The 13,390-nt window shown below is 50.3% G+C and overlaps 1 protein-coding gene across 17 annotated transcripts in view; it reads left to right on the forward strand.

Moving 5' to 3' along the window:
* The window catches only part of NFASC (neurofascin), a 183,187-nt gene that overhangs the window by 85,104 nt on the left and 84,693 nt on the right, over nucleotides 1-13,390 (forward strand). For 16 of the 17 annotated variants that reach the window (XM_043568390.1, XM_043568396.1, XM_043568395.1 and 13 more), the window contains exon 2: nucleotides 1,794-1,899. The exons of the other annotated variant lie outside the window; for it this stretch is intronic. In XM_043568390.1, coding sequence (XP_043424325.1) covers nucleotides 1,794-1,899 — 106 coding nt within the window. The remainder of the gene's footprint in view (nucleotides 1-1,793; nucleotides 1,900-13,390) is intronic. 17 annotated transcript variants of the gene reach the window in all.

The raw sequence follows: 13,390 nt of genomic DNA on the forward strand, positions 1-13,390 counted from the left end.
TACGTTTACTGCCTCAGATGTTTCTTCAAAGAAGCCTGATTTCTTTGTGGGGGGATAGTATTTAGAGTTCCTAAACAGATCACCAGGGGTGCTCAATCTTACTGGGATGATCCTTGTTTCTAGGTATTACAGTGAACAAGGCTAGGGAGTATGTGGGGTGTGTGTGTGTGTGTGTGTGTGTGTGTGTGTATACACATATGTACAGATAAAACATATGAAGTTCATATTGATACTCCAGTTCACAGTCAGGGCTGCAGACTTTACTTGATCTCTCAATCTTAAATCTGTATCACCTTTCAAGAAGAAAACCTTTTTTCTCAGCAATATCAGTATCAGTATATTGCAATATCAATATATCAGTATATTGCTGAGAAATCAGTATTCATTTGACCTATCCCACGATATGTTACAAAAGTCTCAGAGTAACAGTAACATCAGTAATATGATTATTGAAAACAGTTTAGGGTTGGGATGGCACAGGAAAGAAGCAGTTCTTTTTATCCTTAGCCGTGTCTTTCCAAGGATGTAGAGTCAAATTACTGTGTTTTAGTTTCTGTGTGTGTAGGGCCAACCAACTGGACACATAAACTCATTTGTGGATTTTATTTTAATTTTAGGCATTTCTTTTAGAAACAGTAATTGTGCTTTTGTAAGTGTGTCAGGTATTTACGTGTTCCAAAGTAAATCCACAAAATAAGGTCTATTCAAAGCCCAGTTTCTGTCCCTGTCCTGTCCACTTCAGTCCCCCGCCCCTACCCGGTAGGTCTTTTAATTTTTATTTTACGCTTTATCCTTTTATGATCTTTTTAAAAAAATAAGTGAATACATATTTACCTGTGCATTCCTGCCCCTTTCTTGAATAAATTATACCCATATTAAGCATACTTTTTCCTATCATGTTTTTCTTCACTTACTAGTAGAGATCACAACATAGGTATACAGAATATATTTCAAATGGATTTCTAGAACTGGGATTGCAGGTCAAAGAGTGACTGAGTGCATGTGTAGTCTGATAGATGTTGCCACATTCCCTTCTACAAAGGTGGATTTTATCATTTCCTGCAGACACATTTTAATGTTAAAGGAAGTGATTAAGTGAGATGTGTCATCTGCACCGAGACAGGTTAAATGGTTGCCCAGAGGGACTGGCACTGGGCTTGAACTTGCAAATTCTAACTAATGGCCTGGTGGTCTGACTCACTCTACAGTACCTTCTCCCCACTTTACAGATGAAGAAAATGAGACACATGCAGGGAAATGATCCACCCTAAATGTCATAACAAACTAGAACTTCAAATTCATGTCCCCTGACCCTAAAATTAGCTCTCACTTCTATATGCTATAGATTTATTTATGGTGAGCTCAGTTTGGTTACCTGTAGGTGGGGAAGAAAAACACAGTAGTTCTCCTAAGTTAAGACAATTAATGAGATAATTATGGGTAAATTCCCCCATAGGTACAAGAGAAATTCTCCAAGATACAGCTTAACTCCTTTAGCGGATGGGGAATCCGCAATTAGATCTCGATGTCAGGGCACTCACTAATAACTGTCTTAGGAATGAGAGAGACCACCAAAGTCTGACACGTTTAGGCACCTTGCAGAACCGCTGTCATTTCTTGCACAGCACCTTGAATCTCTTTAAACAAAGATGTCATTGTGCTATGCAAAACTTTCCAAATGGTGGTGGACAAAGATGTAATTTCCCAGTGAGTGAACAAGCTGCAAACCACAAAGCCTTTTCTCTTTCTTTCCTAGAGTGACCCTGGGGCTCTTTGTGCTTGCTTTGTGACAGGTTGATTGACTTATGTGCAATTTGGGACCCTGGAGTTTTCCTTCCTGCTGTGGGCTGGAAGAGAGCCTCTGGTTTTGCAAGAAGGAGGCTGAATGAGGCAGAGACGGTGAGTGTGTGAGCCCTCAGGCTGGTGCACAAGACTGAGAGGTGGGGGTGGGGGGAGATTCTTGCCTCCTGCCCCTTCTCTCTGATGAGCCAAGGTTCTTTGGCCCCCAGAGTCTTGTGAAAGGACATACCCTTCCTTCTCCCTAGAGTCGGCCACAGAGCCAGACCTCCAGGCTCTCCTTTGCAAGGAGGCTGGCACTGGGGAAGCATTTGCTCCTTTTGTCCAGCAGATGCAGTCAGCGACATTAGTCTTGTCATTGTCCCAACTGTCCACCTGAATTGAAAGATTGGGAAACAGCTTTGTGACCCCCAACCCTCCCCCTTAGCCTGGCCTCTACAACCTGGGAGCCTCCTGAATGACAGCTTCAGCATATGGGGGGCAGTCTGGGAACCCCTCCTCTGGGCGGGGAATTGGGCCCTGGCAGATGGACAGCTGTCCACGGCGCAGTAAGCCAACCCGCGGCCGACATCACTGACGCAGACCCTGTATGCACGGCCTGCATTGTTCCATTCTCGGCTAGAATTTCCTGCTGCCCCACGGCTCCTGTTTTAGTCTCAGGCTGGGGTGGCAGGGGAAGAAATGCGGGAAGAGAGGGCTACAGTTTTAACCGAGGAGTTAGTTATTGGTGACACATCACAAGCTAGCAACCCAGAGGTCTGAACAGGGAAAGGTTTCCTCATTCTTGGCTTTGGGCACCTCTGCCTCATGGCATTTTGTCTTTCTCCAGCCCTCTTTCCAGACGTCTTCTGTTCTCCCAGGAGTTGGAGATGGGGCTAGAGCAGAGCGGGGAGGGGAATGCAGGGAGGGGGTCAAAAGCTGGGAGCAGAGCATTGCTGACATGGATTCCAGATCTGGACACAATCCAGCTCCACTTGCTCGGTGACTTTAGGAACGTTTCTAACTGCTCTAGGCCTGAGTTTATACAAGGGGGACGGTAATGAACGTCTTGTAAAGATTAAGTGTATAAAGAGCCCTGCGCAATGCCTGGCATGTAACAGGTGTTCAGTAAATGAAAGTTACTATTATTTATCCTATCAACAGAGCTCAGATATGCTTGTCTTATCAAAGTAGTTTCTGTGTGGGCCTTTCGGGGGCCACAACTGGCTTCCGACACTGTCAGGTTTCAGGGACCGCTTGGGAATTCCAAATGACCGCGGGGCTTTTCAATGGATCATTGTTACTAAGTATCGAACTTGAAGGTACTGCTTGACACTGGGGGTGGGGGAGGTGCCATTCTTTTGTTTTAGTGTATTTGGAGGACCCTGATTGCAAAAGTGGTATATATACCAAGCTATTTTCATGAGCATGTAAAGATAGGTAACACAGCATGGGAACAGACCCCCAGGTTTGCGACAGAACCCGGAGGTCGTCTGTTGTGTTACCGTGCCCCCTCTCTGCGTGCACTCTCCCCTCTGTGCCCCCCAAAGCCCGTCACCACCCTCCCTGGGCACCGTAGGTGGCCCCCCCAGGCTCCCGCCTGAGGAGCCCCTCCCTTGTCAGGTGATAGCAACTTCACAGCACGACAGCACATCTGGCTAGCAGCCCCAGTCTCGCCCTGAGGCGTGCTGCCTGATGCCGAGCAAACCTGTGCTAGCTCGCACGTCGGAACACTTCCAATCTGATCAGCAATCCCTAACACTGGTTCCAAGCTTTCTTTTTATAGTGTGTCCGTTTCATTATGCCATTCAACTTTCATGACAAGTCAGTGGTGCGAGCAAGGCTGGTGTCCTCATGCCATTTGGTTGATGAGTAAACTGAGGCTCAAGAAGTTATTTCTCCAGGGTCCACAAAATTTATTAGCAGCCGAGCCCATTCTAGAATTTAGTTGCCCAGAATTACGGGCTGTTTCTGGCCGTGACACCGCACTGCGGCCTCCAGGCAGAGGCACCTGCACAGCACGAGGGGTCAGAGGGTCAAAGGACTTGCAGCCACATAGAGAAACCTTTAAAAAAAGAAAAGAAAAGAAAAGAGTGCAGGGAATACATGCGAGCAGGCACATATGGCTGTTGAGGGAACAATAAGTTCTGAGAACAGGAGAGCTGGTCCAGCTTTTTTAGAGGGTGACGATAATCGTCATTATAATAATCAGTGCTCTGAGTACTCCCCATATGCACCGGGCACTGTGCTGTGTACTTGACGTGCATTTTCCATTTTATCCTCACAACAAACCTACGAAATAGGGCCTATTATTATTCACATTTTATCAGTGACAGAAATACAGGAAGTTTAAGGCCTGTACCCAAAGCTAAATGTCTAAGAAAGTGCCAGCACTTTGAATTTGAATTTGGGCAGTCCAGCCGTGGGACCCACACAGCTGGGTTTGGGGTGGCCTGTTCCAAGTGTTCCCGGAAACTCTGGGTGGCCTCTTCTCAGCCCGCCTCCAGCCAGGTTCCAGGTGGGAATCTGTTTGCGGAAGCCTCATGGGGCAAGTCCTCTGTTTCTGGGTCTTCCTTCCCTCTGGCTCTTCCCCTTTTGTTCTGAGGCCACTGCCATCTGGAGCTGCCCCAGGCATCTGCTGTCAGCACACTCCTCCCTCCCCACGTGAGGCACCTTCCCCACTCAGACTCTTCGCTCCCCTCCTCTCCCCCACCCCGCGCTCCACCTCCGGGTCCCCACCAGGCGCTCAGAACGGACACCTGCCCTCTGACGCAAGACAGAGAAACCCCTCGGTTCTCCAGGCCTTCAGTTTCCCAGATGGATCCATTCGGTTAATTGCACTCACACTCCCAAGCCCTTCTGCCCGAGCCTCCTCTCTCCAGAAACACGGTAACAGGCCACCTTGGACAGCATGGGCTCAGGACACCATGTGGGGTGATCGAGAGGGGCCATGGGTCTTCGTTAGGAACTGTTTTGCCCCAAGACCAATCCCAGGCCCCTGAGGCAGCGCCCATGCTTAGCCCCCTTCTCCTGGGGGCGCTGAGATCTACAGGCTAGGTGTGGAGACGTGGTAGCAGCAGTGAGGTAGGTCAAAGCTATTCCCCTAATAGCTGTCTACACCATTTCTGCCGAAACGATGCGTTCTCTTCTCCATTCCTCAGCCTTTTCTGCTGCCCCACTAAACCCACCTTTTCAGCAGAAGCTGGGCTGTTGAGTTGGAGACACCAAGTCGCTTCTGAGTTTCTATTTCTCAGAAGAGGACCACATCTGTAGCAAAGGGAGCCCCTTCTACGTGCTGATGCACGCGCTTCTCAGGGCACAAGACACAAGGCTTTCCCCTGCACCGCTGGAGCCGATCTTTGGTGTAAGCATTGTAGCTGCCAGCACTTTGCACCAGACTCGCAGACACGTGGTGCATCTTCCAACGCAGGCAACAACCTTCCCTTGTCTGTGCCACCTCCCTCCTCCAGGCTCCTGCATTTTCACACCCCCAGCCTGCGGGAGCCTGCCGGGGTGGCAGTTGGATCCGGACTGATGTCTGTCTGGGACGTAAATGGAGGGGGCTGGAGGGAGACAGGGGGCACAGATGCCACTCCCTCCTGCTGTCTTAGCCCTTTCCTCCCTGTGCCCCTTTAGCAGCCCAACAGGAATTTTTAAAACGCAGCTGGGTGTGTGCTGTCCTTGGAATCTCAGCTGCTACACCCATATGGATAGCGGGTTGGAAGTTACCTCCATAGAACTGACATGGCTCCCTCTCTGGGGCTGACTCTAGCCAGGTGCAATTGCCACCGTTGGCCATGGGGCATTGGTGGATGAAGCTGGCATGAATAAGGGGTAGGAAGGGCTTGGGATCAGGAGACCCCAGCAGAGGCAGGAAAGAAAGGGGCCCACCGCTGCTTTGGCTAGTCTGGGATCTTGCAGGAGCCTCCTTTGCCCTCTGGTCTGAAGCAGACAACTACTGGGCACATCACCATGTGTTAGCTTTAAGACTGATATTAACTCCTTGGCCACAGAGCCAAGGCTAGTTGCACAGGCATTGTTGTGCCTTTCATACATCTACAAAGTAGACTTCTGTATTCCAAAGCCCAGCCTGCCCAAAGCTATGTAGCGATGCAATACACCGGCCATAACTTGAGAAAAAGGGAGAAAGGACCAGTGACTTTTGAATGCTGGGTTTGTGCCAGGCCTTGGTTTAGATGCTATACATATAACTTAGCCCGTTAACTGATTTAAAATGAATTAACTCACAACAGTTCATTGAATTAATAATCACTGAGGGGAGCCTGGGTGGCTCAGTCGGTTGAGCGTCTGACCTTGGCTCACTTCCTGATCTCGTGGTTTGTGGGTTTGAGCCCTGCGTCAGGCTCTGAGCTATCAGCACTGAGCCTGCTGCAGATTCTCTGTATCCCTCTCTCTGTCCCTCCCCTGCTCTCACTCTGTCTCTCTCTCTCTCTCAACAATAACCAAACATTAAAAAAATTAAAAAAGAAATAATCATGGAAACAACCTTTTATGAAGTGTATTCATCCCACTCTTAAAGACAAGAAAACTTAGGCTCTAAGAGAGAGTAAACACATTGCTGTAGACCATGCAGCAGAGGGCACCTGGGTGGCTAAGTCTCAAGTGAAGAGTCCACCTCTGGATTTTGGCTCGGGTCATGATCTCACGGATCGCGGGATCAAGCCCCACGTTAGGCTTCTGTGCTTACAGCAAGGAGCCTGCTTGGGTTTCTCTCTCTCCCTCTCTCTCTGCCACTCCCCTGCTTGTGCGCGCTCTCTCTGTCTCTCTGTCTCTCTCAAAATAAATAAATAAACTTAAAAAAGATCACGCAGCCTGTGGACAGCTGAGGTGGCACTGAAGCCCAGGTGTGTGGCTCCAAGTTCATGCCCTTTCCATGTGCCAGAGGAATTCTCTTGAAGCCCCATCTCTGAATTTGTGTCTAGTGAGTTTTCCCTGGTCTGCATGGTTTCCGAGCTAGTTCATTGTTCACCTCTATTTTTTTTTAAATTTTTTTTTTCAACGTTTATTTATTTTTGGGACAGAGAGAGACAGAGCATGAACGGGGGAAGGGCAGAGAGAGAGGGAGACACAGAATCGGAAACAGGCTCCAGGCTCTGAGCCATCAGCCCAGAGCCCGACGCGGGGCTCGAACTCACAGACCGCAAGATCGTGACCTGGCTGAAGTCGGACGCTTAACCGACTGCGCCACCCAGGCGCCCCTGTTCACCTCTATTGATTAAGCCCAGCCCTGTTCTGTTTTGAGCTGGAGCTTATTCCTGTGAAGGATGCAGGAAAGACCTAGAAGCCACCGCCCTCGCCCTCAGAAAGCTCACAGTCTGATTAAGGGACTGGAGGTCCTCCCTCTTTCCTGCACCCCAAACAAGCTTCTCCTATAATCTTGTCCCTCTTTTCTTCCTGCTTGAGTTCAGTCTGTGGTTTTCAAATGGCTTCAGAACCTTGGTCTGTTGAAACCAGGCTTAGAATCCCACAAATAGAGGGTGGGGTAAGCAGCTTAACATGACTGACGTTGGGAGCAGATGGGTCCAGATGGTAGGTCCTCGTGTGGACAGTGGCCTGGGCTTCAAATGGAACACCCCACTCAAGGAGCCTGGGAGCCCACTGCTCAGAGCCTGGGGTAGGAAGCTACATTTGAAAGGAAGATAGCTGAGGTTTTGCACAGCTGTCTTCCCTTAGGAACGCTTCTGAAAGGGATGGGGTTTCCTACCTGTTCTCTCCGCGACATTCCCTCTGTACAGCATTTTGCAATTCTCTATGGAGTTAGGAACAAAACTGTGACTCCCGAAGGTGGCATACAAAAACTTAGCCCTCCGTCTTTTGTTTGAAATCAATATCCATGATGTTAAAATTCTCAATCCCCAAGCCGAATTCTTCCTTAAACTTTTCAGCTGACAAATGTTACAGTTTTCTTCATAAACCTCGTAAATTTTGACAAACGTGTTTGATCCCATTAAGAAACTTACTTCATTAAATCCCGTTGAACATTTGAAACTGTGTTTGTCAATTTTATCATTAACTTTCCTTTTTGAAATATCACAGTTTTGTAAGAAGAGCCTTCCCAGTCCTTATGTAATTCTTTTTTTCTTTATTTTTTAAAGTATTTTATTTTCTTCTTTTAATGTTTATTTATTTTTGAGAGAGAGAGAGAGAGAAACAGAACGTGAGCAGGGGAGGGGAGAGAGGGAGACACAGAATCCAAAGCAGGCTCTGTGCTGACAGCAGAGAGTCTGATGCAGGGCTCGAACTCGCCAACCGTGAGATCACGGCCTGAGTCAAAGTCGGGTGCTCAGCCGACTGAGCCACCCAGGTACCCCTGTAATTCTTTTCTCTCACTGATAGTTTAAATAACAGCTCTATTGAGATGTATTTCCTGTACCATACAATTTGCCTATTTAAAGTATACAGCTCAATGATTTGTAATATATTCACAGAGTTGGGCACTCATCACCAAAATTAGCTTTAGAACATTTTCATTGCCTTTGCCCTCCAACCCCCACAAAACCCCTACCCATTAGGGTTCCCTCCCCCTCCCTCCACTCTGGTCCTTCTCTAGCCCGAGACAATACTAATCTACTTTCTACCTCTATGGATATACCGACTCTGGACTTTTTATATTCATGGGATTATACAATGTGTAGTCTTCTGCGACTGGCATCTTTCACTCATTATGATGTCCTCGAGGTGCATCCATATTGCAACATGCCTCGGTGCCTCGTTCCTTTTTATGGCTGAACAATACCGCGTTGTATGGATGTGCCACATTTTATGTAGCCACCCATTGGGTGAGGGACATTTGAATCATTCCACTTTCTGGCCATTATCAATTATGCTACTGTGAACGTTCCTGTACAGATTTCATGTGGATGTGTGTCTTCAGTACTCTCTGGTCCATACCCAGGAGTGGCGTTACTGGGTCACATGACAACTCTGTGACTCACCTCTGTGACCCTGGGTCTTGTCATACTAAATGCAAGCCTCCTTCTCTGACCTTTTACCTTCAGTGTTCACCCTTTCTGGGACCCTCCTGGGTCCCTCCTTCTCACCTTACCCAAATCTTGGGCCCCACCCTTGGAGACCTGTCACAGAGGATTATGATCACTTCCCCTCCAGCCTTGCACTGAGCCACTTTCCTTTAATGGCAGGCCCCAGGGAGGCAGCTGCTGCCATCCTGGGTGTCTTCCCCACCCACTCGGAGAGGGGGTGGGAGCCTCCCCATCCTCTCTCTCCAGCTGTGAAGAAAGATGTGCGTCTAATTGCTGTGAAACTTTCTCCCTGAGGGTAAAAAGACAGGGAGCCAGACAGTGAGAAGCTAGGATGCTGAGTGGTAGGGAGGTGGGGGCTCCTTCCTCCTTCCTGGAGGTGCCAGGATTCCTCTCCAAGGGGGTCCTCCGAGGCCATCTTTCCTGGTGTCAGTTTGGCTTATGCTGACGGCTCTGAGGTGGAGGCAACCCGCACACCCTACGTGTTAACTTCTGTTTCCTTTATAGGTAGTCTTTATACTGAAGGAGACTGGTCGGAGCTCAGTTAACCACACGCAGGGCCAGTGAGTGGAGCCTGAATCATAGGAAGTCACAAATAGCCACAAACCTTATTCAAGCCAGCATGTTAGGTCCGCCAGCCCTCAGCTATGCTGGCGACGCTGGAGGGACTGTTCCATTCCATGCGTGTTTCCTAGTCCTGCCTCTCAGAGGACGAACCAAGAAGCGATAACAATAAGGGGGAGAAAACGCACAGCCCCCGAGAACTTCAGACAGCTGGCTGGATTATAGTACTGGCAGGTTCTTCCCGGTGTGACCAGCAACCGCTGGCCCATATGGGAGCTGTCAGCAGGGCTGGGCTCTGGACCAGGCCACCTGTATACTTTGGGCTCCCTTGCCAGGCCAGGCTGAGATGTGCCAGGCTCCAGTTGGCCTGGAGTCAAAGAGCTGAGACGATACAGCAACCCCTCTTCCTCCAAGTGTCAGGCTCTATGTGCGAGGATGTTCACTGTGGCATTGTTGTGATGGGAAAACAAAAATAAGGAAGAGCAACCTAGAAAAGTCTTTTACGAGTAGATGGTCAAAGGCTATGGGGTGGACGCTCACGGTGCAGTTACGAAAGAGAACACCGCAGGTCTCCGTGTCCAAGCCCCATGGCGTTGGTGACCCAGCCACTTATGCCATGACAGTCAGATGTCAGCGCCTCCCCACCCTGGAAGGAGCTACACTCTCTTGGTAGGTGCAGCTTCTTTGGGGGCCCCGGCCTGCCCGGAGGCATATGAGTACCAGGGTGCCCTGTTAGTGCTGTGTGCCCCTACGGAGCCTGGTGCGAAGACTGGGTATTCAGCAGACATTCACGGTGGTCACCTTGAGGGAAAGGCCTCTTCCCCCTTTCTTCTCTCCCATTCCCTCCCTCTCTCCCTCCCTCGCTCCCGATTTAATAAATAGCCAAGTGGTTCAGGTTTCAATCTACAGATCAGTTCTGGGTGTTGAGCAGGAAACAGCTGTTTTCATCCAAATCCCTAACCTTAAACCCAGGTGTCGCCCTCGGCCTCCTCCCCAGGCAGGAATCAAGGGCCACCTGATACTGTTGTTCCCCCCACCCCCCACTCCCCCTGAGCCCTGTGGCCTCTGTGAACTTAGCTGAGGCAGGGAGAGGAGGGGCCGGGTCTGCTGGGCGCCCCTGTCACTGTCACCAAGTGGATCACTATCAACGGTTAAACACACAGCCCCTCACTCCTCCCAGATCTCTCCCCCTGACAATGAAAGGGAGCCAAGGCTGAGACAGCCACCGAGCAGATGGAGACCACCCCCCTCCAACCCTGGGAAGGGAGGTGGGAGAAGGGGGGAGTCGAATCCCATATACTAGGCTTTCTTGGCTATTGGAAAATCCCACAAGACAACTGGTTCAACCCCACACGGCAGCGGCTGCGAGGAAACTGGGTCTCTCTCCCCCTGGGCGTGGGGAGAGGCCAGCATCTAGAAGCAGGCTGGTGAGTGCTTTCTTAGGCTGTCAAGCCCCGGTGCCCCAGAGGGTTCGGTGTAGTTACAGACAGCCCTTCAGAGCGGGAGGTGTGAGGATTGTGTGGGCAGATGCTTTCTTCTAGATGCTGAGACATGCGGTCATTCTGTGGGGGTGAGGAGGGGGACGTGGGGAGATGCAATCGTTTGGCAGGTGCTCCCAGAAGCGGCAGCCAGGGAGCTCCTCCCTGCTGCTTCCCCTTCAACTCTTGTCTTCCTCCAGAGATCCCTCTGTCTCTCTCCTACTTGCTTGGCGCTCTGGCTCTTTGGGACAGGCTGATGATCGTCAGCAGGGGGCATTTCCAGTTTCCTAGGAAACCCACCCCCTGGCCTTTAGATGCCTGTGAGCAGAGGGAGCGGAGCAGGCTGGGGTCACCATCTGTTGAATCGTTTATTCCTTGGCAGGAGAGAGGGAAGGGAGGTGGCGGTGGGGATCAGAGGGCAGGAGGGGGGGACGGCGAGGAGGGTCCCCTGTAGCACCCACAGCAGTCCCTCCGCTGCAGGTGGACCTCAGAACCCTGGGCGGCTGTGCTGACGCCCTCAGGGCTGAGGGGGCAGCTAGGCTGGGAGTGGAAGGGACAGCAGTTCTGCGACTAGTGCCTGGCACAGCTGAGCCCCTAGATTCTGAGGGCCTGTCTGTGGGGTAGAGAAAACAGCGTAGCCCTGACAGATCGGACAGAAAGCTCTGAGAACGGGGAGGGGGAAGATTTCAGAAAAAAGGAGATGAGAGTGTGGGCCGAGAGGATGCTGGTGAGATGCCCTTCTTGGGTTACTGTGGTTATTTTCATTATCAGACTTATATCTTAATAATGGTTTCATCCTGTGTGATATTCGCCAAGGATTTGTCATATGTGGATTTGCCGATGGGATAACTATCTCCCAGTAATAGGAAGTATCTGGTCAGCTACTCATCCCACACATATTTTTTGTACTGTCTTACTATGGAGGGAGGTAAGACATGGGCTCTGAGCTCAAGAAGCTGAGAGTTCGGGGGGCACCTGGGTGGCTCAGTCAGTTAAGCGTCCGACTTCGGCTCAGGTCATGGATCTCGCGGTCTGTGAGTTCGAGCCCCGCGTCGGGATCCGTGCTGACGGCTCGGAGCCTGGAGCCTGTTTCAGATTCTGTGTCTCCCTCTCTCTCTGCCCCTCCCCCGCTCACACTCTGTCTCTGTCTGTCTCAAAAATAAATAAAAACATTTAAAAAAAAAAAGAAGAAGCTGAGAGTTCGATGCAGGAGACAGACATGGGAATCCCACGGGCAGGAAGAAATGACTGCTGGAACAGAGTTTGGTGGCGCATTGGGAAACACAAGGGAAATGCAGCCTATTTTCAGGGCGAAAGCAGGGCTGGTGTCAGGGAGGGGTTGCCGCTCGGGGCCTTGGTGAAGGAGGGGATCTGCACTGGAGAGAAGTGGGGGAGTAGCATTCTGGCCTGGGTGAAGTGGGAGCAAAGGTCAAGGTCGCCGAAGGTGCCTGTTTGACTGGAGCAGAGGCTGCGATTAGCGTGAGAGCTGCCCATGGAGCGCAGATTGTGTCTGTTAGGCCGGTTCCTCGACCAGTTTTCCTGCCGAGAACAGACAGGATAGAGGGTGAGCATGGGCAGGATGCTGGCTCTTTGTTCTTCAAGTAAGAAGGCGGTAGGTGAGCGGGAATGTGGTTATTATCATAGTGATAACCCGAGACACTGGTTTGTATTTATGCACAAGTCAGCTGTGACTGTTACGCGTTTGTATGGGGAGCAAATGAGCTGAGAAATACCTTAGCTCTGAGTCTGGAGTCCCAGCTAAGAAGGGCTGCCTACCTATCTGCGTGAGCCCTCCGGCCCAGTGTGGGACACCTCTGAGCTCCTTCGGGCCCCACACGCCTGGCCCTGCCCCACTCCTTACTTCCATGTGCCTTTATTTCCTCTTGTGTTTCAGCTCCTCTCTCTGACTGCTGAAGAGGTTGCTTCCGGACAGCTATAGTTAATAAGCCTGCTGCCTTTTTTTTTTTTTTTTTTTTTTTTAATCTGATGCACAATGGTGGAGTTTTACGTAGGCTCTGTTGGGCTTTTATTATCTCTGCTCCCTCACAACATCCTGTGGCAGTGATGTCTGAATGTGTTCCTTAGCTGGTGTGGGTAGTATTGTTCTCGTCACTTTATTATTTATTCCAGGCACTAATTGCTAGCATGTGGCCTCATAGCACTCATCTGTCGGTACGTCCCAAGGCATTAATCAGGAGCCCAGCCTCCAAGTACCTGCAGGACTGCTCTGTTCATGGCTCGGAGGCATCCAACTGAACATATTCGGTTCCAAGCTCATGTTCTCCGTGGGCCCGACCACGAACAGATTCATTCCCTGTTCTGTATTTCTGATACCGATCCTTAGCATCATCCTAATCCAGTTTCCCGACCTAGAAACCTTCATGCCGTTCTTCTTCTCACCACCCACTACCGGTCAGTCATCAGCTCCTGGTGACCCTAACTCAGAAAATATCCTCAAATCTCAGTGGTCCTTGGCCACTATGAAGCCGTCCGCCTGTTGCACGCACACTCTCTCACACTGGGTGCAGAGGCATCTGGGATCTGGGAGAAGATGAGTGGAGTGGCAGGCAAAGG

Source organism: Prionailurus bengalensis, chromosome E4, assembly GCF_016509475.1.
Source record: "Prionailurus bengalensis isolate Pbe53 chromosome E4, Fcat_Pben_1.1_paternal_pri, whole genome shotgun sequence".
NCBI classification, from domain to species: Eukaryota; Metazoa; Chordata; class Mammalia; order Carnivora; family Felidae; genus Prionailurus; species Prionailurus bengalensis.